This window comes from Cupressus sempervirens, chromosome 9 (genome assembly GCF_028749045.1).
Source record: "Cupressus sempervirens isolate cs-2001-9-10 chromosome 9, ASM2874904v1, whole genome shotgun sequence".
Classification (NCBI taxonomy): Eukaryota; Viridiplantae; Streptophyta; class Pinopsida; order Cupressales; family Cupressaceae; genus Cupressus; species Cupressus sempervirens.
In genome coordinates this window covers 567,687,104-567,713,565 of record NC_143126.1, presented here as the reverse complement: position 1 = coordinate 567,713,565, position 26,462 = coordinate 567,687,104, and the positions used below count along the sequence as shown (strand labels likewise).

Here is a 26,462-nt window from a genome sequence, read left to right as displayed (position 1 = left end):
TCGAAAGTTCAAACTCTAGATATAGAATTACGTGCTTATGATTGAGTAATACTCATTCAATCAATAAGCAATGGTTTTATCTTTCGGATGACGCTTAGTCCCAAAAATGAACTAAGGCCCAATAATGAAAATCAAAATACAATGATCAATATCTGAACATAATTAGCACACAATTAGGTTGTTCCTAATTGTGTATACACTCAAGTACACAACTCAATTATAGGAATATGAGTACAATTACCACAGATTCAATATAACGAGAATTAATAAATCAAGTTGCTCGCCACACACATAAGGATACATCTGAACATATATTAAACTAGAATCATAAAACCAAGTAGTTGTTGATACACACTTTTGTTATATGTTATTGTAACACCCCGCCAAGGGATCCAAAAGAACTAATCTAAAGTTTTACTAAGTTTGCCAAATATTTTTTAAAAAAAAATAACAATACAACAATCATAAAGTAACAGAAGCAATAACATACAATCATACATAAGCAAACATAAAAAATTACATTCCTTAAGGATCCTAAGATGTTGAGTCACATTTAATTTTAATTAATACTAAGTCAAATAAATAACACATCCACATAAAAGAATAACTACAAGTCCAGTCCATTTAAATAATATACATTTGTTCTGCATGCCACTTGGCAATAAATTTAGAATGCACAATCATCCATTATACATGTCACAGGGTATGAAAGGCTGAAAGAATATACATTAAATAAATAGATTACATCATCCCTTTCGGATCCATGAAACAAAATACAATACAATAAGTAAAATCATCCATCATATAGATACAACCATCCATCATAATACACAAAGATAGAATGAAAGGAAATGTAGAACAAGGAACTCCAGCCACGGCATCGATGGACAGATCTCAATAGTAAAAGTAAAAAGCACTACCACCCGACCTCATGGTAACCCAAAAAGGTCCACTCCCACTGTGTTGAGGAGATAGTCTCAGGTCCCACACAGGATATCAATCCCAAAAATCAAAATTAATATCTAGGTCAAGAGAAACCCTAAAAGTAATCTAACTCAAAGGTTCCAAGATATGTCAACATCTAGACCCAGAGGCAAACAAAGACATGTAGGAAATCTATACTATTAGTGGGCAAGTGTCATCGCACGTACCAACTCTAGGGTTACCCGGCTAGTCTTTTAGTCCTCCGGCCCCCTAGTGACTCTATGCGACACTAGTATCTTTTCATACTGACAAGGCATATTACGAGGTAATTGGTTAATACTTGCTTGATATTAAGAGAGACCGAAAGGTCAATTTATACAAAAGAATGAGACGATGTTTCCTTAGAAAACAATTGTAAAGAATAGAAACATTCTATTCTAGAGAAAGCAAAAAACGAAAGCAAACTAAATAGATATTTACAAGAGATAACCATTAACTAATAATAGATGACTTTCTCTATTATTGTAATACCATCCCTTAATGGTTAATCTATCTAACACACCAAGCTGTCCTCTGAATTTGACAAACTTATCAAGACCAAGAGGCTTGGTGAGAATGTTTGCAGTCTGATTTGTGGTAGGAACATACCGCAAATCTATAGTCTCGTCTTCAACCAATTGTCATAAGTAATGACAGTGAACATCCCCATGCTTGGTTCGTTCATGAAAGACTAAATTCTGTGCTAACTTCATAAGGCCTTCCTTATCAACAAACAAAGTAGTCGGTCCTACTGGTGACATCTGCATATCCCCAAGCATCCAACAAAGCCAAATAGCTTCACATCCTACCTTAATAGTCCCTCTGTATTCAGCCTCTATAGAAGAGAGAGAAACTGCCTGCTACTTCTTGCTAGTCCATGTGACTGCACCGGATCCCAGACTGAACACATATCTAGCTATTGACTTTTTATCATCAACAGAGCCTACCCAATCTGAATCTGTGACCCCACTGAGTTTAGGATTAGAACTTTGAGAGTACAGAAGTCCATAATCTAGAGTGCCCTTCACATAACAAAGCACATGCTTTGCTGCCATCCAATGATCAGCCTTAGGAGCTGTCATAAAGTGTGAAATATAGCTGACTGCAAAGCTGATATCAAGCCTAGTAGCAGAGAGGTAGATGAGGCTGCCTACTAGTTGCCTGTATGTAGTATCATCAACGGAAGGAGAATCAAACTTTGTTGATAATTTGAAACCTTTCTCCATAGGTGTAGATGTAGGTTTGCAATCCTGCATTCAGAATTTGTCTAACAGGGCCCTGGCATATCTGGACTGAGAGATGAATATACTAGAAGACTGTTGCCAAACTTCAACACCTAGGCAATAATGCATGAGCCCAAGGTCAGTTATATCGAAAGACTGGCATAAATTTTGCTTGACTCCCTGAATCAAATATGTTGAACTACCAGTGATGATCAGATCATTCACATAGATAACTAGAAGGATGATGTCACTGTCAGTAGTCTTGATGTACAGATTTGAGTCCAAAGAACTCCTCTTGAAGCCTTGATCACTGAGGTATTATCAATCTTTATGTACCATGCCCGAGGGGCCTACTTCAAGCCATAGAGAGCTTTTACCTATTTGAGAACTTGATTGTCTTTACGAGCAACCTTGAAACCAAGAGGCTGCGTCATGTAGACCTCTTCATGGAGATCACCATTTAGGAAAGTACTCTTGACATCCATCTGATGGACCTTCTAGCTAAACTATGCTGCCATGGCTAGGACTAATCTGATGTGCTCATCTTTGCAGTAGGAGCAAAGATCTCCTCATAATCAATGCCTTGACACTGAGAAAATCCCTTCGCTACTAAACGAGCTTTGTACTTATCCAAAGCACCATCCGATTTGTATTTGATTTTGTAGACCCATTTGCAACCAATGGGTTTCTTCCCTAGTGGAAGATCAGAAAGGACCCAAGTGTTGTTCTTCAGCAAGCTCTGGTGTTCAGATGTCATGGCCTATTCCCACTTTGGAATTCCTTTAGCCTCAGAATATGTTTGAGGTTCAAACACACTATGAATGTTGGCCATGAGAGCAAAGTTAACAGAATTTGTAGTTTTGCTCTTTTTCCGGGCAGTTCTCCCATCAATGAGCTCATCATCACGAAGATCAGCAAGTGTCTTAGCCCACCACTTAGGCTGGATAGGAGAATGACCAACATTAGTACTAGGAGATGCTTGATTAGCAGGATCCTTATCAGAAGCATCTAGATCAAACTCAGGTGAAGCATCTACAAAGCGAGGTGATCCTAAAGGAGAAGCCGGAGGTGTCTGTACAGGTATCACTGGAATAACTGGAGTTGCAGGAGCTATTGGAGCCCTTTCATCAGGTGGACCTAATGGAGGCTGAACTCCCAAATCATGAGCCACCATAGGCTGGTATGCTGGATCAAGAATAGGAGAAACAAGCATGAATGGTCCTTGTTGCTCATCAAAGACTACATCACGACCGTAGATGAGACGAGATATCTCAACATCAATCAGGCGGTAGGCTTTGTGAAGACTGCTATATCCAGCAAGTATCAGTTTCTAACTATTGGCATCCAACTTGGTGCGTGAGGCATCAGGGATCCAAACAAAAGCAAGAAAGCCAAAAACCTTTAGGTGACTGATTCTAGGCTTTCGAGCTAACCAGGCCTCTTACGAAGTTTTACCTTTGACTGCCACTGTGGGTGACCGATTCAACAGATAAACTGCAATGTTAATTGCTTCTGCCCAAAACTGCTTTGGAACATGTCTGTGTTCAAGCATGGAACGAGCCATCTCAGTGATTGTCCTGTTCCAACGTTCAATTACACTGTTCTGTTATGGCGTGTGGGGTGTAGTTAATTGGCATTTGATGCCATGTGTATCCAAGAAGCTAGAGAAAGCATTAGAACAAAAGTCCCCCCCATTGTCTGATCTAAGAGTAATAATAGATTTTCTAGACACTTTTTCAACAAAAGGTTTAAACTTTTGAAATACAGGAAATGCATCTAATTTCTTTTTAAGGAAATACACCAACATTTTTCTACTAAAATCATCAACAAACAACATAAAATACTTAGACCCAAGAATATGAGTGGCCATAGGGCCGTAGATATTGGCATGAACAAGTTGAAGTACCTGAGAAGCTCGCCAAGAATTGCCACTGGGGAAAGGTGTGCGATGTTGCTTCTCAGCCTGGCATGCATCACAAACTCCAAGGTGTTGAGTCTGAATCTCTGGCAATCCACGAACAAGCTCATCTTGAGCAAGTTGTGAGAGATAATGCACATTTAAGTGCCCATATCGCTAATTTCAGAGTGTGCTGACAAAAGATCACCGAGCAGCCATAGCTAAGTCCTAAGAATCACCAGCATCAACAAGTCTGAAAAGATCATGATCCTCAAGACCCACTGCAACAGTAGACTTAGTCGCCCGATCAGTGATGGTGCACTGATGTGAACTGAAGGTGACTGCCAAGTGTGGAGAATGTCGCAGCAACTGACTGACTGAGAATAGATTTAGTTCCATCCCTGGAATGTAGTGCACATCAAGGAATATGAGATTCCTCCCAACAGACTGAATCTGAATGTTGCCTTTACTGACAACTATGTACTCTTCTCCGCCACCAAAAATAACAGAGTCTGAATAAGGCTGGTAGTCAGTAAACCAGTTTCTGCAGTAAGTGAAATGACAAGAGGCACCTAAATCAATGTACCAGGCAAATGACTTCACATGATCTACAGGTCTTTTAGTCATGAAAGTGTAAAAGGCAAATATCACCTGCTTAGTGTGCTTTGCACTATTCGCTTTGGGCTGCTAACCTGATTGCTTAGACTGTGTTGCTAAGCATTTCCAACATTCAACCTACATGTGTCCAAACTTGTGGCAATAGTTGCATTGAATGTTCTTTTTGGAACCATCTGGTGCTGGAGCAGAAGACTTCTGCTGAGATGGCTGCTGTAACTTGCCCTTATCCTTCTGAAAGGATTTCGCAGCAAAGGTTTGCTATATGGAGGTGGAACTAGAGCTGCTACCGAACTGTTGTTTCCACCGATCTTGCTAAAGTAGTAGTGTGCAGAGATCAATGAAGTTCAAATCAACACCAGTAGATGTGATGTTGAGAGTCTCGATAAAATGCTCATAGGATTTTGGTAAACTCCAAAGAGTGATAACCACTGTAGTGCCTACCCTCGTTCACATCTTTTCTAGACTTATTGTTGCTATTATTATCAGACTATGTAGACTAGTTTTATGTTGATGGTTTAGTGGTGTTGTTTTGACACTATCAAATATTATGATAGGGATTCAGTTGATATATGATGAGATCATTTAGACTTTACATTTCATGTATGTATGATGATCATTACATTGTTTTCAGTTATTAATGATGATTAGTTAGATGGTTTATTATCTCATGTGTTTTATTATGGTTACTTACCCCATATTTGCATGTGTATGGTGTACGTGTTTTCTTATTGTATGGCATTTCTGATGTGGTTAAGGAAGGGAATCGTAGTCACCTGCTTAGTCGGGATCTACACGATGCACCACTTTTTGCCATTGTCTGTTTAGCTTAGCATTATATATTGTATGTACATGCATGGTTTTTCTGCAAGTTGCAGGTACCGGGTATCGACTTCCCTGAATTGCCAGGATGAGCGTACCTTATTATACTATCTCAATGATAAGAGAAGGGAGATAAATTCTCAAGTCCAAATCCCAAACCTAAAAACCATTTGTCCTAGTGAGTTAGGACAAGTATCAAAGTTGAATACCCACCGAATGTGTCGGATGACATATTTCGTGATTTTTAACCCTTTAGATTTATTTTGTATGATTTGTTCTATGATGGGTTTTCATATTTTATCTTGGAGGTCTATGGTGAATTTTCCATTAATTAAGTCTTAACAAATAGATTTAATTAATAAATTATTTATTTGAGAAAATTAATAAAATATCATGATCTTTGATATTTTGATTGTGATTAATTAAATGTGAATTATTGAGGAAAGGAATTAAATAAAAGAAAACTAGAAATTAAAATTAATAATAATTATAAAATAATAATAAAGTAATAAATAAAATAATAATAATAAAAGTTATAAAAATTAAAATGAAAGTTATAAAATTTAAATAGAAATTATTGGAGTTATAAGCTTGCATGGGAATTAACATGTGTCAACAACACGGGGGTTAGTGCATCAATTAAGCACAAGGTGTCTACAACTCTATGACTCATCAAAAAGGTTGGAAAAGACCCATGCTTAGTTGGTGACACCTTCCAGCTGTTTCAAGAAGCATTCCAAAGGTTTCTTGAGAGCTCTTTATATTTAGGCATTCATAGAAGCTTAGGGAGAGCGTGGAGAGCAATTGGAGCATTGGAGGACTCAAGAACTCTGAAGAAGGGAGCTTGCTCTACGGGTTTTCTGAGGAAGAGCGAATTAGCATCAGAATCCGGGTAGATTCTTGTGATTTTACTTATGCTATTTCCGCATCATGCATTCCTGTCTTCTTCGTGTCTTCCATATGTCTTTTGAGGAATTTCATATTTTTATTGTATGCATTTTCAATTTGGGCAATTAAATTTATTTGAGAATTTTATATGCATGGATTTAAAAAAAAGAGAAAACGGGGCTAAGGTTGAGATTCATAGCCAAACCCATTAGATTAATTATTGGAAATTTTGGAGATCAAAGATCTATGGAGGAATTCTAAAAAATTGAAATTGTAATTCATAAATTGTCAATTTGCTTATACATATATACATATATATATATGTGTATATATGTTCATATATTGTGATATTTTAAATTCTGTATATATTTATATATAATATATATATATTTGTAAAAAAAAAACCGATTACATACCGTGGGCGAAAACGTTTTAAGAAACGTTAAAACCAAATCGCAAAGTCTGTATGGAAATCGCGTAAGCGATTGTTAAAAATATATATATAAAAAACGTTGGGCGGGCGGGTACTTCGTACCCCACCCACCGCAGGCCTGCGTGATCGCAGGGTACCTGTGACCACAATGTACCTGTGGTGCGGCACTTTAATAGCCGCGCGATTTTAAATCGCATTGTGTTATATGTGTTGGTTTTAAATTATATTTGCAACGATTATTTCATATACGATTTGGATATGAATTTCGATTTCGTTTTTTATAAGTTGCAATGTTATTAATTATTAAATGTTATTATATATATATATATATATATATATATTTATGTATGTATATATATTTATATATATATATATGTATATAAGTATATATGTATATATTATTAATTATAAATGATTATTATAAAGTTCTCAATTAATGGATCACTCTTTTAGTGATTAAAATATTGCTATTAAGCTTGCCAATTATGAAGAGATATTAACAGTTAATTTAATTAAACTTAGTTTTTAATTAAGATTAATTATTAGAATTTATAATCGAAGTTTTGATTCATTGAGAATGTCAATTTTCAAACAATGTCATATAAATCAATTAGAAAATTGAGTCTGATGGAGAAACTTTTATCTATCAAACGAATACTTGGGTTAGATAAAACGTGAAATTTCTCCACTTGATGTTAATTTAGGAATACGTAAACTGAGACTTTTAATTTGAAAACTTAGTAGAACCAAAACATGTGTTTACATTGTGTATTCTTTATGCTATTGTTTTGGGTTTTGGGTTGACTAGTGTTGACCAGTATAGGACGTCTACCAGAGGCTTGGGGGTTATGTGATTGTGATGCCATGATGATGTTTTAATCTCGATCTTTATAAACCCAACCATGGTTATGTGATGGAATGCTCTGTGTATTGGATGTGAATACTGATTGTTATAGTTGAGATTCTTATTTATGAGACACTTGACTTAACCATTATTTTTGGTCATCGATCAGTTATCCTTGGTTATTTTTCAATCGCCATGATGGGACTGAAATGTGGATTTATTCTTGATGATGTCATGTTGTGACATGTTTGACTCAACCATTTTTGGAGTCTTCGATCAGTGTGTTTGAGATATATTTTGGTTATTGAAAACCATTGGATACTTTTGATTATCAGTGATGCTTCAGTTGCCAATAGAGAGCTGTTGTGGTCATGATTTTCTATGGATGTTTGCTCATGGAGATTTGATGCTTTTATGAATATTTGATGATTTTATTATGGATTATTTTTGTGATTTTGAGATTTATGATTCCATGAGCATTAGGGTAGGATATCTGCATGTAGTGACGGGAAGTGGCTTGCAATTGGGGTCGGGGCCTTAAGAGGCTGCCAGGGTAACTCATTGTAAGTTGGATTAATAAGTGATAACATTCACATCTAATACTAACTGAATGAACCTAAAAAGATAAGAGTTTTGGTTCTTGCCCATGCCTTGAGTGCTTGTATAGGCTAGGATGGGAGTAGTGAGAACGCATGGTTGCGACCTTGCATTCCATAGTATGCCTTGTCAGTATGAGAGGATACTAGTGGCCGCATGAAATCAGTATGGACCCGTGGAGTTTAGTTAACTGCCAGGGTAACTTGTACGTGATAAATGTGATGACACTTTCCCGCTTGCATAGTAGGTTCTTACATGTCATTGTGTGCCTCTGAGAAGTAGATGTCAGTTTCGTGATTGGAACCTTTGAGTTAGTATGCTTTTAAGATTCCTGGACTATAGAGATTTGTGCTATGTGTTATGGATAGCCTATTTGGGACTTGAGATTATCTCCTCAGCACGGTGGGAGTGGACCACTTAGGTACCACGCGGTCGGGTGGTAGTGTATTTTCCACTCTTATCATTTGAGATTCATTGAGACATCGTGGCTGATGCGTCCTTCGTGATGGTGGATATGTATCCTTTCATTGATGATTAGCATATGTTAGATGATGTTATCTTATGCTTATATTTGCATGTTAGATTACTTTCTACATATGATGTTGTATATGTTAGGAGTGACATTCCTACTATGTTAATACCGATGATCTCTTCGGTGATTTGGGATGTTACGCATGGAGGGATGGCTAGGGCCCACGATGATCTAATGATGCTATTAACGGTTGGGAGGAACCGTGCACTTAGTTAGTTATGTTTGATCTTATGATGGATGTATATGTATTCTATGATGATGTATCATGTGTATCATGTGATTGTCTTTGATGTATCATGGATTAGAATAGGATGATGTACCTTATTTCACATATGTATATTCTTTTAAGCCTTCATACCCTATGACATGTACAGTGGATGATTAAGCATTTGGAAATGTAATGTATGAACATTGGACTTATCATTATTATTTCATGTGGATGTTGTACTAGATGGATTCATGTATGTTAGTTAATTTAGATGTAACTCAACGTTAAGGGATTCTTAAAGAATGAAATTGGTTATGTATGTTATGTTTACTTTTAGATGGACATTGCTATTGCTTCCGTTATTATGTACAAGTTATATGTGGTATTTACTTTCATGTTATTTTTTTAAAAAAAAATGTTACCAAACTTAGTGAAATTCTAGGTTAATTCTTTGGATCCCTTGGCGGGGCATTACAACCACAATATCCTCTTCCTCCATCTTGCGATCGATGGCAAGTAACTGATCATAGATTTCCTGAATTCGATTTAGGTGTGCCTGGATTGAGGTGCACTCATCCATGGCAATAGAAAACAAAGTGTTTTTCAGAAAGAAGGCTCGGCTTTTATCAGAAGTCTCATGAAGACCTTTGAGATGTGTTCAGATTTCGGCAGGTGTCTTGCTGGAGGAATCTGAGAAAGTTGATCATCAGCCACGGATAATTTGAGAAGCATCATTGCCTCTCAATTATTCAAATCCCATGTATCTTGATCAGGACCCAGAGAAGTTGGATGCTTCGTAACACCTAGAACAAGTTGATTGGTTCTGATATTCATAAATTGCTATGATGTGTTGCTTCTAAGTGTCATAATTGTGACCATTGAATTCAGAGTTATGCTCGAGCAAAATATTTGTTAGAGATGCCATGTCACGTTTTTCAATGAAAAACTGTGAAAATCTGTGAAGATATGTTCTTCGAGGCAAAAATACGGAAGACCCAAAAGAATCAGAGTGACCCAGAAGAGAGCTCGAAAAATCTAGAAGGAATATGTTGTTGGTTTCTGGATCTGCTGGCTCAAAAATTGAGGTACCCAGAAAAACGGATGACAACCCAGTTGAGCTTATGGAAAACCCACCAAGAATCTACAATCAAAAAAATTTCCAAACCCAAAAATTAGGGTTTCAGGCAAAACCCTAGCCGTCGGCTTGGAAGGTCAATTTTGCAAAAAAAAGGGCAGATTTTGGATAAAAGAACACCCAAAAAAAGGAAAATTTTGCTAGTAAAGAAAGACGAGAGGGTTGGTTAGTCAAAAAACGACCCTATAGCAATGATCACGGTAGAAAAACCAATTGTTTTCAAGCATTTTTCGGCTCCAAAAAAATCCGTCTATTTTGTTGCAAACATTTTTTTTGTAAACTTTTGCTGTCGAATCCAGCCACGAAACAAGGCATGAGCAGTCACGAATCCAGCGAGCACAAAACCAAAGATGTGCAAGTGGTGGATCTCCCAAAAACGGTGCCAAACAAACCCACAATTTTCCAAGTCCTGAGACCAAAAAAAATGTGTTTTGAAGTCGCGGTTAGGGCAAATTGGTCTTCGATTTTTCCAGCTTGGATCTCAGAATAATTTCGAAAATTGGCTCTGATAATTTCGGAAAAGAAATTATAATTTTCAAAAAAATTAACAAATATGCTCTGATACCATATTACGAGGTAATTGGTAAATACTTGCTTGATATTAACAGAGACCAAAAGGTCAATTTATATAAAAGAATGAGACGATGTTTCCTTAGGAAATGATCGTAAAGAATAGAAACATTCTATTCTAGAGAGAGCAAGAAACGAAAGCAAACTAAAGCTTAATAGATATTTACAAGAGATAACCATTAACTAATAATAGACAACTTTATCTATTATTGTAATAAGGCATACTAACGATGCATGGTTGCAACCAAGCGTCCTCTCTACTCCCATCCTAGTCTGTACTAGCACTCGAGGCATGGGCGAGGAAAACAAAGACTCTTATTAGGTTCATTTTACTCTCATTCAGTGTAGTGTTATCACTTATTAACTACTTACAATGGGTTACCCTAGCAGCCACTCTAGGCCCCGACCTCCATTACAAGCCACTTCCTAACTTAACATACAGATTACCTACCCTAGGCTAATAAAAGTACAAATCAAAAATCACAATTTTCACCTCAGTCCTATACAAGTGACTAGAAAGCATCAAAAGATAATCCACAATAACACCTTAGTCCTTTACAAGCAACTAGAAAGCATCCAAAAATAACTGATCGAAGACTCAAAAGGTTAAGTCAAATATGTCATACCCTTCATCTCGTTAACACACAAGAACACTGAAAGCAATAACAAATAATAGATCCAAACTCATCATAGAGCATACCAAACACATTAGCATGGATGACTTTAAAAAGATCAAAGATCAAATCATCATATAATCACAGAAACAGAACTCCTAAGCCTCTGGTAACGTCCTAAGACTGGTCAACACTCTAATCAACCCAAAACCCAAAACATAACACATGCAGCTAACAGTGTAGTTTCAAAGTTTTGGTTTGATTTTAAAGACACAGTCTAAGTTAACAGTATGGTTTAAGTTTTCGTTTCAATGTGAGTTTCGAGTAGATTAGGTTCATAGTTTACCCTTACAACTTAACCCATTTCCCGTATTTGAACATAAAGCACATTTGCCCTTATCTGAATACAATTAAATATTCTAAAATAATTTAAAGATAATTATTAAATTATTAAAATAATAATTATTGATTATCTAATAAAATAATTACCATTTTATTAAAAATCAAAATCATTAATAATAATAATAAAAAAATTTAAAACTTTATTAAATGATATTTATTATTAAGTAAACTTAATTTAACTAAATTTAATTAAATTAATTAATAATTATTAAAAAATAAAAACTATATTAATCATTAATTAATTAATAATTAATAAAGTTTATTAATAAAATTATTAATAAATAATAATTAAATTTAATATAAATTATATTTAATGAAACAATTTTTTAAAAATCACATTTGGAATAGCATTTAAGGCCCGCACAGCCAGCCATTAATGGTTGGCTGTTGCCACAGTCGTCCTGCAGCCGTATTAGCAATACAAGGTACTGTTGCTGCTGCCGCATTACCATTATGAGCAACCAAGGCAAAATTCACCACCGGGTGGGGAGTTGGGGTGTGGAACCCGCCTCCTACCCAATCAATTTATTTATTTATTTTTTAATTTTATTTAATAAAAATTGTTTTTAAAACAATCCCCCCTAAAAAGATATATATATATATATATATATATATATATATATATATATATATATATATATGTATGTTTATATTTATTTATTTTTATGAAAGTTCTAACAATACTCTGATAGGGAAAATACAACAAACCAGTCAAATTTTCAATCTAAAATTTTCATTTCTTTTCAAAACCCTTCTCGATTTAATTAACAACTTTTAAATCTACAGAATGAGGGTTTTACTAATTTTTCAATCCTCACATATACCAAAGAAATCAATATGAATATCAATAAATTCAAAATGAAAGATTGAAAAATTCATCACAAACGAAATTTGGAAAAACAAATTAACAAACACGATGTGGATAGGAATATTAAATTACATAATTCATTGGGTGAACAAAACACAAGGCTTTACTTGGTTCTAATGCTAATATGCAATCACCCGAAGATTGTGAGAGAATTCTCTTTTTTATCAAAACCTTCTCTCTGAAAAATCCCTTCTACAAAAATCCCGGTCCATGAAAATGAACTCTAAATTGCTGATAAGGAGTTCTCCCCTAAATTCGGGCCACTGATTGTGCAATCACCCGAAGGAACTTGTTGATCACAACCCTTGAACTCTTTATTTACTTATCTTTTATGTTTTCATGCACTCTTTTTACAATATAAAATATCTTTATCAAATTTACTTGCTTTCTCTTTTTTAATTAATTTATTATATTTTAATCTCATGCATAAGCTTTATGCAATATAATTAAAATAAATTTTATTAAATAATTGTTTACTCTCCTTATTATTTTTCGAAGAGTTCTTAATATAATATTTATTAAGTAATAATAATATTTAACATTTATCTAAAAATGATCTCCTAAATATATTATTATTAAATTAAATAAATATTATTATCACTCTCAAAAATTATACTATAAATTTCGTTATAAATTTAATTATTTTTATTTAATTAATTTTTCAATTAATTAAATATAATTAAATATTGAAATTACCTTAATAAATTTTCATTAAATTAAATCATTAATTAATCTTTTAATTTGACTTAATTAACAGAAAAATCACCAAAGAACTAAAATATGAAATATGAAAACCCATCATAAAATACCACATACAAGATCAAACTCAAGGGTTATAATCACGAATTTACGTCCTATGACGAATTCGGAAGGATAATCATCTCATATACTTGTCGTAATTTATTAGGACAATTGGTTTAAAGGTTAGGATTTGGACTCAAGAAGTTATCTCCCCTCTTTTACCATTGAGATATTGCGATAGGGTACACTCATCCTAGCAATTCAAGGAAGTCGATACCTAGTACCTGCAATCTGCATAAAATCCACACATGTGCAAACACATATTCTAAACTAAACAAGCAATGGTAGAAAGTGGTGCATCATGTAAATCCCAACTAGCAGGTGACTACGACTCCCTTCCTTAACCATATCAGATTAGTCATACATAAAGAAAACATACACACACCATACACATGCAATATGGAGTAAGTATCCATAGAAAACACATACAAATAATCCATCTAGCTAACATCATCAAATAACTGAAATCACTGTAAATCATCACCATCGAAGTATAATCATGCATACATGAAGTAACTAGTACCAAAGTAGTCTTATCATATAATCAACTGAGTATGAAACAATATCCAATAATCTGGAAAATAATACTACTAATCATCAAGCATAAACATAAACTGGCCTAAAAGAGTTCGGCAATAATAACTGAATGTAAACCAAGGGCAAGGGCTACACTTTTGTTATATGTTATTGCCCATTCCCCCTTTGTGGAAGAAGATGAAATGGCCAATCGAACCATACCAATCTCATCTGTGTTAGCAAACACTTTGTGATGTCCCCAAATTTTTAATGTAATAATTTGGTTAGAATAATTAATTAGTTACTCCCATAATATAAATAATACAATAAAAGGACCTTCAGTTAATTTCTTTAATTAATAAACTTGCTGACCCAAATTAATAAAATAAAATATTTGTATTTGGGGTTTCGGTTGATTTATGTATATCTCGGGCCCATCTTTTATTTTGGTTGAAGGTGTTTGTTGTGTTGGCACTTATTGTGCACCTTCAGAGTTTCCTCCAATGGGGTGTTTATGACCAAAGTGTAGGATGTTTTTGGTATGCGACTTGAATTATTTTATTGGTTTGCGAATTTCAGTAAACTTCTGCTTGTTGCACCATTTCAGAAGTGAGAGACCTTCCCTATTTGGCTAATGCAGTTTTGGTAGGATTTTGGCCAACACTATTGCGCTTCTTGTACTTTACTTGGATATGGTGAATCTAACTGCCTTGTTTGTTTGCAAATATAATTCCATTTTTAACAACAAAGTGCATATATCTCTATGTTTGTCTTACATATTTGTGTGGTGAATATTTTGTGCATCTTTGGCATCTAGTTGATTCATATCCATTTTGGCATCGTTGAGTCTCACACTAGACCTTTTTCTTGCCATTGGCAAATTCATCCTTCCAAGTATGGACCTACACATTGTAGTACGACCATCTTCTCTTATCCAACACTGTACTTCACTTCCAATCACTATATGGTTTACATGATTGTACTTGTATGGCTACCTACTGCATGTACAATTGGGCTTATTCCACCAACGTTGATTGCTAGCTCCTCCTCCATATGAACACAACACTTGCCCCCTTCTGTATGATCAACTCACTGTACAACATTTCCCCTCGTTTCTCCATATTGCACGTACCCCTCAACAGTACGCTTGTTGCATCCATTGTATAGTACATATCTCTCCCCTTGTCATATGTCCTCTCAAACCATATGCCCAACTAGCCTCCCTCTAGTCTTGTGCTTCGTACATACACCCAGTCTTCCATATAGACTCCAACTCCTCTTAGTCATGTAGCCAAGACACCCTGCCATATGCCTCTCGATGCTACTCATTGACTTGAGTTCACCATTGAAGGGGTAAATCACCAGTATATCAAGTTAGGAACATTATAGTGGTATCAAGTTTGGTGATCTTGCCAGCCTATTCGGATGATTGAAATATTTTTGGATTTAGATCACACTATGGTGCCTAGCATTGATGGACAGTGGTAGTTGAAGGCACTACAAAGGATTGGCAAAGAACTCAACAAGGGTGTTGATCTTCCATTAGATATATTGGAAGTATGTTTGTGTAAGGCGGACCGATTACCTTCAATATTTATAGAAAGATATTTATTCGATTAAGGATGCCTTAAGTCAACCCAAGCTATTGAGACACCTTGACAAGGAAATAAAGTTGGCAATTGTAACATGCCAGGATTCATAATTTAATCTTCCTCACAATACACCAATGTAGGCAAAGAATGCAATTTCAAATCGCAACACAAAAGGTTGCATGAGAAGCCTCAATAGCTAAGATTGAAACACCCACAACAAATCATCGAGCAATGTATACACCACCCATAAGATGTCATGATTCTTCTAGGATCCAAATGTCGTATTCTAGTTCGGATCATTTCCTTAAACCCACTTTGATTCTACATTAATGTTTTTGAACTAGAATATAAGAACGCAATAATCAGAAATACAATAGCAGATGAGAAAATTATTATGTTGGGAAAACTCTCCTACTCAAGGGAAAAACTTGGCCATGCTGCAAATACTTCCTCCTCTATTGAAAGCTCAAAGTTTGGATATAGAATCACGTCCTTATGATTGAGTAAAACTCATTCAATCAATAAACAATGTATCTTTCAAATGACTCTCAGTCCCAAAAATGAACTAGATCACAATAACGAAAATCAAAATATAGTGATAAGGATTTGAACATAACTAGCACACAATTAGGCTGCTCCTAATTGAGTATATACCCAGGTACACAACTCAATCATAGGAACCCAAGTACAAGCACCACAAGTTTAATATAGTGAGAATTAATAAATCAGGTTGCTCACCACACACACATGAGCATACAATTGAACATACATTAAACTAGAACCAGAAAACCAAGCTCTTGTTGATACACACTTGGATTATATGTTATTGCCCCACCTGTCTTTTTGAATGAACACGAAATAGTGAATCAAACCATAATAATCTCATTTGCATTAGCAAACACTTAAAGAACCACATATCATACGAACGGTCGCAGCTCATAAAGAAAAACATTACGATCATTTGTTGGTCACCATGACAGTAACAAATACATCATATGACCAGATAAATAGAATAGTTGCCAAGTCATCATCCAGCAAGGAAATAGAATAGCCAAGACAAAGAACTAAAAGGGCCTTATGAGAAGAGGGAATTACCAAACTGACAGTCGTTTTATGTGAAGCGACGCCAACATCAATGACATGTATCATGCAAATTCCACTGCACAGTGACATCGTTTATGAAGCCCAATAGTTGACAGAAGTTACAAGATTGTCGTTTTATCTTCACAAAAATATCGTTTTAATACATATATGCCACTAAGAATAGATAGACGCACACACACCCTAAAATTTGTCGCTTACATATACCCACGATAAATATATACTGTGAGAACAAGGAATTGTGTCAATTCTAGATGGACCATGCACATTGTCAAATTGCTAGAACAGAAGAGTAGGAGACCAATAGAGGTATGAATAATTTCTATTGCAGCTACTAAAATTTCAACACTGAACAGAGCCCAGTAAGAACCTCCACAACTACCTTGAAATTAGGGTCAAAATGGTATGTTGGATTGAGGTAATAAGCAATGGCATGGATGGGCTTGTAAATCTAGCTCCTATCATTTATCGCTCAAATGGGACAATACTTACTCTCATCTCCTCTATATACAGATTTAATGACCACCTTGGTCCTATCTATGTTATCATATATGTAGCCCATAGTGGTCTTCCACATCAACAGCTTGAATAAAAATTACCAAGGGCTCGATGATCTGCAAATATTCTGAAATTGTAAGAATTAAGTGTGAATGAAAATAAATAAAATTGCGAACAAAATAAAATTATGCATATAAAATAAAAGTAAATACTAAATCATAATCTATAATTTATATAAAAAAATTACCTGCACGATCTTACGCACAAGGGGCCCAAAAACCTATCTCATCAAAGTGCAATCTCCTATATTCATCCCTGCAGTGGTCATAGCATAGGATGAGGAAGTTCATCTGTCACCAATAAACATGCACCTCAAAGGTGCCTTTGACTGCATTGTGCATTTCTATGTTATAAAATTTGAGGCGAATCTTTTGATACTGGGACGAGCCATTTCCTTCTACATTGTATATTGCCTCACTATGCTTAAGTACCAAAGCATGATTATAGATAAACTTGCAAATATTTTTAGCCTTATCAATGCATGATTTTACTCATTCAAGCTTTCCAATATCCTCCAATATGAGGTCAAGGAAATGGGCTATGCATGGAGACCAAAAAATATTAAGTGTCTCCATCAAAAGTCTACATGTGACAACATAACTTGCGACAATGTCTATCACCACTTGAGCCACATTATTCCCCAACCTCACGTATGACTTCTTCAATAGCCTTGTGGCATTTTTGACACGTGAGAAAACATCAGTGGACTTCATTAACATGGTGGATCGTGAAAATAGAGCAAAATAATGACCAATCAATAAATTGTATATTATAAAAGTCCAACATTTTTTTTGTTGATGGGTAAGACCCTGAAGCCAAGGATAATTATTATTATGTATTGTAATTAATTATTATTATTATTTGTTAAGCTCGAGTAGAGTCAAACCCAAGACCTCTCACATAGGAGGCTCACAATTTACCGTTGTGTTGTAGGCTCTTGCCTTATAAAAGTCAAATATTGATCATTAAATTAAATTCAAATTATTTAATGCATTCAAGGAAGAAAATTGTTCAATCACCTCCATAGGAAACAAAAAACATTAGGAGTGTATTATTCCTCCTATTGGTCACCATCTATCACGATGGTGCAACCCTTTTGCTCCAAAACACTCACTGGTCGTCCAAATCAACTTTTATATCTTCAACCATTTCTAACAAAACGAGGCAACTTAACCTTGCCTCACAAATGGTTTAGCATCTATAATGCCTTTCCAATAAGGAGACGTATCACGATTAGATTAAATAAGTATCTGTAGTTAAATTATAATAATTCATTAGACAAAGCAAGTTCAAACTATAAATTTTAAATCTGAAAACAATCAAGTTTAAAAATTACCTAGCTACAACAAATGGAATGTTGCAAAAGTATCAAAACTGGCATAATGCTCTCAAGCAAGGATTGTAAACAAGGAGTAGCGCATGGCACAAAAAAATTGTCCAACCTAGATTTTTGAACTCTAGGACCAAAGTTAACAGTGCCCCTAGAAGGAGCAAAAAACGAAACACTAGCACTAGCAGAAGAACTAGGGTGAAATGGATGCATAGAAGAACCCTCTCCAACACAACCTACAGATGGGGCTAAACAGGAACCAATACTAGTTAGCTCTTCATTTTGCCTCTTCTTTGTTTCCTTTAATTTTTAAAATGTTTCTAGTGCCACATAACATGCACAAACAACCTTTGGAGGTGCTTTACATAACTCAATATCATGATCACACATCTCGATAATATGGTATATAAATCTATTGATGCCACCATGGTTAATCTCTTTACAAGATTTACAGTTCACTTGCCCTCTTGTTCTACCAAGAAATTCTTCAATACATTGCCAAGCTGCGTCCTTTTGACCTGTTTTATTAGCCTTAAGTTTTAGTGAAGGATTTGTAGGCACGGGGAAAAAAAGGTTTTCAAAACATCAAATATGCTGCAATAAGATTGTTTTAGAAAAAAATTATCATTTGTGCATTGTGTTTTATAAACTTATACCAAAAAATTAGGGTTTGTTCAAAAAATATTTGTAGGGCTTTTAAAACTTTTCAATTCTTCAATCTTGATTCTTTTCCTTTCAAATTCAAAGTCAAACTTCAGAGTCCAATGAAAGGAAAATCAGCAAACCCTATATTTTGTTTAGCAAAAATTGTAAATACATATTAATCATTTTTTCAAAAAATAAAATAGGATTTGCTATTGTTGTTTCATTGAAGTTCGAAATTGGATTTGGAAAGAAAACATTCAACTTCAAGATTTGGAAGTTTAAAAAAAACAATGAAGATTGTTTATCATAAAATACAAAACAAAAAATCAAAATAATCCATAAAATTTCACACTTACTCTTACAAAAAATTTGAAAGGAAATGTTCTTCGCAATTGCTGATATGGACTCTTTGATGCTCCAAATGCAAGTACTATACTGTCCCAATGTGATGTTTAAGATTTTTAGCTCTTCCTTTCAGCTGGTTGCACTTCTATGGACTCTTCTTTTTCTTCTAAATTCACACTTCTCTTTTCTTCTCAATACAATGAAATGAAATGCTTTTTAGGGTTGTAATGAAGAAATAAGAAAAAATGTTGTTAAGCCCAAAAATAAAGATAAACAACCAGGAAGAAGAAAATAGATGCAAGATACAAGAGACGCACAAAATTATCCTTGGAAAACCCTTTCAGATGAAGGGAAATACCCAGTCACACAACCAAAAATATCACTTTTATTGATCATAAAATGTTCAAGTGTACAATGTTTTTCACTTGATGCGATATATATAACAAATAGAGAGACTCTTCACATTACATCCGAAGGTCTCTTCAATTTTCCAAAACATGACTCTTCATATTTCAAATGCATGCCTTTACGCATGACGCATGACACGTCTTTATATTTAATATTATCGCAATTATTATCAAAGATAAAGATCTCTATCGCAACTACAATCTTCAACACTCCCTCTTAGCAAGAGATGGATTTTTAGCATAGCAATCACACATAGCTGCAACCAAATAATATCAATGATAAATTCTGATCACATAGATTCTCATAAAAAAATGTGGTATCTCAACATAACATAGTTCATGGAATCACTCAACATGAAAATCCTGTAAGATCAGAACCAGCATAGACTCTCTCAGTGTGATTCCTTCATGGATTCTCTCAACATGACAAGCTTCCAAGCCTCTTACATCACAGACTTTCTCAAGGTGATGTTGTCAAGGAATTTCTCAACATGACAAACTTGCAAGGCTCTCAGCTAGTTTACACCACAGACTCTCTCAAATTGATGCTGTCATGGAATCTCTCAACATGACATTCAACTCTGATAACATAATCTCTCAACATGATGACATCATGGACTCTCTCTACATGATGTTCACTATGATTTCCCTCATAAGTGAAACAGTTTTCATAGTTGTCCTTACATCTTTATTAATTTAAGGAAAATAAAAACTCATAATCTACAAGAAGGGAGATCACAGTTGAGACTCGTTTCCAACAAGAGTCGCAAATTCTACAATATCAAAAAAAATATTAACAGCATGTATAAGAATGGCAGGGATTCTATAAGGACCCTCTCTCAACATAAACAACGTTGATAATCACAAGATAAAACCACCCCCTGAAGCTAGAACATCTTCATTCCATTGCTTTCTGCAATCAAGAGAGATAAAATAACTTATAAATCATCTTATTGTATAGAGATCAAACACTATTCACAGAATAGTTATCTCCATCTCCTTAGCAGGAGCTAGATGACTGCTGAAGATGTCAGAGCATCCATAATGACAATCTTATACCCAATTTTATTCAAAATAATCCAGATGAAGAGAATGAAATCCAGATGATCATGTCGAAAGAACATAAGCCACGATGATGATAAAAATTCAAAGCAAGAGAGTAGAGGGGAGCCCCCAAATGCAATAGCAAAGAACATTAACAGCAAAAATGATGAAGACAAAGAATCCTGACATTACAGATTTACAGACACCGATGGCCTTGTATGATGTTGTCATAGCCTTCTGCTTGTGATGCCTCTGAGAATATCCTGCCTCAATACATATTGATCGCAGCATAATCATAAGAAACTTCACAGCAACACAATCACTGAAATATCATAGAGAATAAGTCAGAACCTCAATTACTGATTAAATTGAAGAATATCATAGAACCGAACTAAAAGATACTGTCACCGCATGAGAAGCAGCTAGATGTTCCTAAAAAGTGTGAGGATATGGGCCATCCGACAAAGACTTTTCCAGAAAAGACTCATCTCGAACTTTGTCACTATTATACATTAGCTTTCAAATCCTCACTATTTCAAGGTCTCAGCACTCGGGCCCCGTTTTGTTGCTGGTATAGGAATTAGAAATTAGAATAGAAAATCAGGATGGGAATGAGAATGGAGAATAGGAATGGAAAATTGCATCTCAAGTCCTGTTAATCCCTTGTTTGGTTCATAGTTAGAGTGCACTTGCATTCCGTGCTCAGTTAAGTGAAAATGAGTCAACAGGGGCAGACTGGCTCTACCTCTGATTAACACCCCAAAGCCAGGATAGTCAGACCCTAATATGTAATGCAGGCTTCAAAATCTGAACCAATGAGAATGTTGGAAGATTTGGCCATGATGTCCAGTGCATAAGCTTTGCCTTCCCTTCCATGGCTGCCGTGTCTGCACAGAGAAACTGAATCCATTTACCAATAGCAAAAGAAATGCATCAAATCTGAAAAAGTAAATAAACTACCAATACCCAAAAGAAACTGGTGTTTCAGTATCAGACAGGCAGATGAACGGAGTAGAGAAGCAACAGATTCAAAGAATAAGGAATTTTTAACTAACATTCCCAGCAGCATTGAAAAGGAGTTAATATGGGGAAGAACCAGTTTGGTATATTGATCATGAACGATAGAGAAGAGGTTACATGCATTGATCAATCAATCCAAAAAAAACCTTTGCTCAATGCATTGATCTGATAGTCGAGAGCATGTCCAGTGTCAATCAAGCATGGATTTAATGAATTCGAGGCGGAGTCACCGATGGAAGGAGGCTATGACAAGAACATGCCAAGTCTGATGTGCCTCAAATCATAACCGGCAGTTGGAGTTGTGCAACTTCTGCTCTACCAAATTACTGACAAAAGAGGAGGCTTTCATCTTTGGCACAGAAGTAGGTTATGAGAGAAACCAGATCAGTATGCCTCAGATTTCCAAGCATAAACAGATGTTTCTCATGTTCATCGTGTTACACTTCTTCACCCTCTTCACATCCACTGTTAATCTGTGGTTCTTTCTCCTTTAACCCTTTCCACACTACGGATCTGAAAATATAATGCAATATTAAAAAGTCAGATTGGGAATATAAATGGCCTATTCCAATAACAGGCATTTGGCATTGACATATGCTCATTTGAGGGACAAAATGGGAATATGTCTTCCTATTCTCAATTCCGATTCGATGCACCAAATAGAGAATACAAAACATATTCTAATTTTCTCTTCCTATTCCAGTTGTATGCCAGCAAACAAATGGGCCCTCAGAGAAGCCATTGTCAGCGATCCTACACAAAATCAAGCTCACCCTTTAGAAAACGATTACTGCAAAGCTTCTACCAAAAAATAAGAAATGTGATTGACATAAAATTTTAAATAAAAGACGACAGTCTTGAAAAGTAGGAACATAGTAAACACGCAGAGAAAAATCAAGACCTTCAATCGAGCCTCCAAGCATCCAAATTCCCAGCCGAGAACATGACATAGCCACAGATGCCAACTCAAGGAAACTGAGACTTGCACAATTGATTAACGCAGAAATGCGGAACCTAGCACCAACATTGTCCAATACGAAAATAGATTCTAAGTACCTACATCTCTGTCAACTAGCGAGATACCCCTGGGAGTATCCAAATGATCAAGAAGACAGAATAAAAAATCATACAACACGAGATCCAAACACATACTGCAGCAAGTTGCCGGCAGCTGTGGATCCTATGCCAAAGCACCTCAGTATGCTAATGGTTCGAGGACCCAATCTAACAAAAGCTACCTAAGCATCTGCCTCATAAAGATAACAAGAATATAAAAGAATTTCTCATGAAGAACACACAAAACTGCCACGCATGATCCCGAGAATTCTTATCTCAATAGAAGAAATTTATTATCGAGCATAACCTGGCTCTGATAGCATGTTGAGTTAAGCCCAGAAATAAAGATAAACAACAATCAGGAAGATCAAAATAGATGCAAGATAGATACAAGAGACACAGAGTTATCCTGGGAAAACCCTTTAAGATGAAGGGGAAAACCCAGCCGCACAACCAAAAACTATAACTTATATTGATCATAAAATGTTCAAGTGTACAATGATTTTCGCTTGATGCAACATGTATAACAAATAGAGAGACTCTTCACATTACAACTGAAGGTCTCTTCAATTTCCCAGAACATGACTTCATATTCAAAATGTGTGCCTCTACGCATGACACATGACAGTCTTTATATTTAGTTTTATCATGATTATTATCAGAGATAAAGATCTCTATCGCAGCTATAATCTTCAACAAAAGTAACTTAAAACATTCATTTTTAATGTTTTTTTACACAAGTTTGTCTGCTGGCCAAGTCCCATCACCGGGACTCGGCGAGTAAGGCTCTGACTTGTAACTTGTTGTGACTCGGTGAGTCACAGCACACACTTGTTAGGGTCCCTGGGACTTGCCTAGGGTCACCTGGCTCATGACTTCCCGGATTTAGGCATGTCCCGGAAAGTCTAGGAACTTTGTTTAAAACCGGAGGTTTTTTATTCTTGTCCATATTTCATGTTTCTTGGCATTTCTTTTAAATCTAATCATAGAATGGTAGGTAATAGTCAATTGAATTCCATTCTGAACTGAATCATTCTTGCCACATCATTTTTATGTCTTTTTTTGCCTTTTTTTGAAAGTATATCTATTGCTTTACGTCAATCAACTAGGTGGAAATGTTAGCACCAGTTGTTTGTATTGGGTTCAATCTTTTTCTTCCAGTGCAACCTTCCAATTAAAACTGTAACACTGCTTTTATTGGTTTCAGGTGATTCGAGCACGTGTACAGGTGTGCCTCTATCTTGATTTCACCAGCTATTTCATGATAGTAGGTTGATTTACAAGAGTATACAGAAGGAAATTCTTGGCCTATCCTTATCTATGATACTTTATACTCTGGTTAATGGTTGAGGAAGGTCTTATTAATATTTTCAAAGAATTATTAATCTATTAGGTGCAATCCTCAACTTCTATTACAGTAGGGAGATTGTGGCAGGCTTTCTTTGTGAATTCCTTACTTCAGGTGTTTTTTTTAAATATTTGAAAACATTTACAAGACCGAGTCCTGCAATATAAGGAGCAGGAGCTCCATATAGCCAGCCATTACATCACCAGTAGCTATTGACAGGACAAAAAAGACTATTAAATGAGCATTATATATCAAAGATCACTAGAGCTATACAAAACCAACTACTTTCAGTAGACCCTAGTATTGCTGCTGGCATCAAATTGATCACAGCTATATGTTCCAATAGGTGGAACCATCGTATTCTTAGGATCAATATCTTTCAGAACAGGTTGGTAATTATATTTCATGGCAGCAGGTATAGTATTATCCTGACCAATAGGCTTCAGAATTTTCTGTTTTTCTATAAAATTATAAATTCTTTAAGGATCTCTAGCTCCTAGTTGTTAAGGTTGTTTCTTCCCCGAGGGAAGAAGTGAGCACTTTTAATCTGTCTTGTAAACAATAGTCAGGCGTTCCTTGAGCAAGATCTTAAAACTTTTCTTTATGAATCTTTATAATAGCAGAGACCTGCAAAACAATATTGATAAAGGTCAGTTCACCATGAACCTTAGTAAGGCATCTTCTTTTGCCATGGAAAACCTCTTCATTCCTCTTTTCCCAGATAAACCATAACACTTAGTATAAATCATCCAAAAAGTAATAAGTTTGGCAGTAAAAGCATTTGCATAACTCAAAGTAATTTTACACAGAAAAACCATCTCTGCAATCTTCTTCAGGGTTTTACACATCCACCCTTAAAAATTTCTTCAGTTGTGATACATTTTGGAATTTCCTCATTTTCAAGTGTTTGTAAGATAATAATTTATAAGATAAAAGGTAGTGAATTGAGGGACTAACTTTTATCTTAACCATGAATTAATTCAGCAACGACCGAATTCTGAGGGTGTGCCAAAATATAGAGACAGTTATCATGCATTGATGGAAACATTGAGGTGGGTATTTGAACCAGGATAAAAGGATCTCTCTATTTTCTGATTATGGGAATATTATTAACATTTTTAATCTTGCATATTCATGCCAGTTTCTATCAGTTTATGCATGTATATAAGAACACCAAATTGCGATTGTGTTTAGTGATGCTCAGCTTATGTTTCAATTTTGGTGTTGCAGATTTGAAGGGATACGTGGACTGTACAAAGGCATTGTTCCAAATCTATTGAAAAATGTTCCAGCTTCCTCGATTACATTTTTAGTTTATGAAAATGTCCTCAAGTTATTCAAGTGATTAGAAACACAAGTTTTGATGTTTTTACAGTTGGTGATTTCTGTTCCAATAAAAAAAGGTGTACAGCATAGGCATATATTATACTGTTGGCCATATGTATTATTTATTGACAAAAAACCTTGTAAGAAGCCTTATTTATTAGTTAAATTTTCCTTTAATGTGACGAGTATGGACTCAATTGCCATATAATTTGAAGGGAAAGGGGAGTTGGAAGAAATTAAAGGAGATGAATTTATTCTCTTATGCCGTGGACAGAATATTTAGTACCAATTGCAACATTTTTTTTTATGCAAGTGGAAGTTTGTTAGGTTCCTGGATGACCATGTTAGGATCTTAACCACTTAATAAGATTATGAAAAAAATATTGGTCAGAAAATGTCAGACATGGCACTGGATGCATGAGATAGGAGGGAAAGTGAAACAGCCCAATAAAATAGAGATCATAACCTCCCAAAGTAGCTCCCACAATATGATTTAATTATGTCAGACAAGTAAGGTTGGAGGGCTATGTCATTCAGGCTGTCAGTCTGTGTCTTACAGCTCAACAAACACAGCAGCGGCACAAATAATTGTTTTACAAGGCAAACTGCTCGGGCAACTGGATATAGCACTCAATGAGCACTTATTTATGTATATGATGGAATGGTCAAATGCTTTGCCCTACCCATTCCCCTATAGGGTAAGGGAAAGGGTAAACAGGAGTTAAACTGCCTATTCCTCCTCTGGGGGTGGGAAGGGGGGCA

At 35.4% G+C, this 26,462-nt stretch overlaps 1 protein-coding gene across 4 annotated transcripts in view; it reads left to right on the top strand.

The window, feature by feature from the left end:
* Nucleotides 1–26,036, top strand: part of FOLT1 (folate transporter 1) — a 242,002-nt gene extending 215,966 nt beyond the window's left edge. For 3 of the 4 annotated variants that reach the window (XM_089801155.1, XM_089801152.1, XM_089801154.1), the window contains 3 exons: nucleotides 24,234–24,254; nucleotides 25,359–25,426; nucleotides 25,605–26,036. In XM_089801155.1, coding sequence (XP_089657281.1) covers nucleotides 24,234–24,254; nucleotides 25,359–25,426; nucleotides 25,605–25,719 — 204 coding nt within the window. In that variant the 3' untranslated portion in view covers nucleotides 25,720–26,036. The remainder of the gene's footprint in view (nucleotides 1–24,233; nucleotides 24,255–25,358; nucleotides 25,427–25,604) is intronic. The other variant, XM_089801153.1, reaches the window with a different exon arrangement.
* The last annotated feature ends 426 nt before the right edge of the window (nucleotides 26,037–26,462 follow it).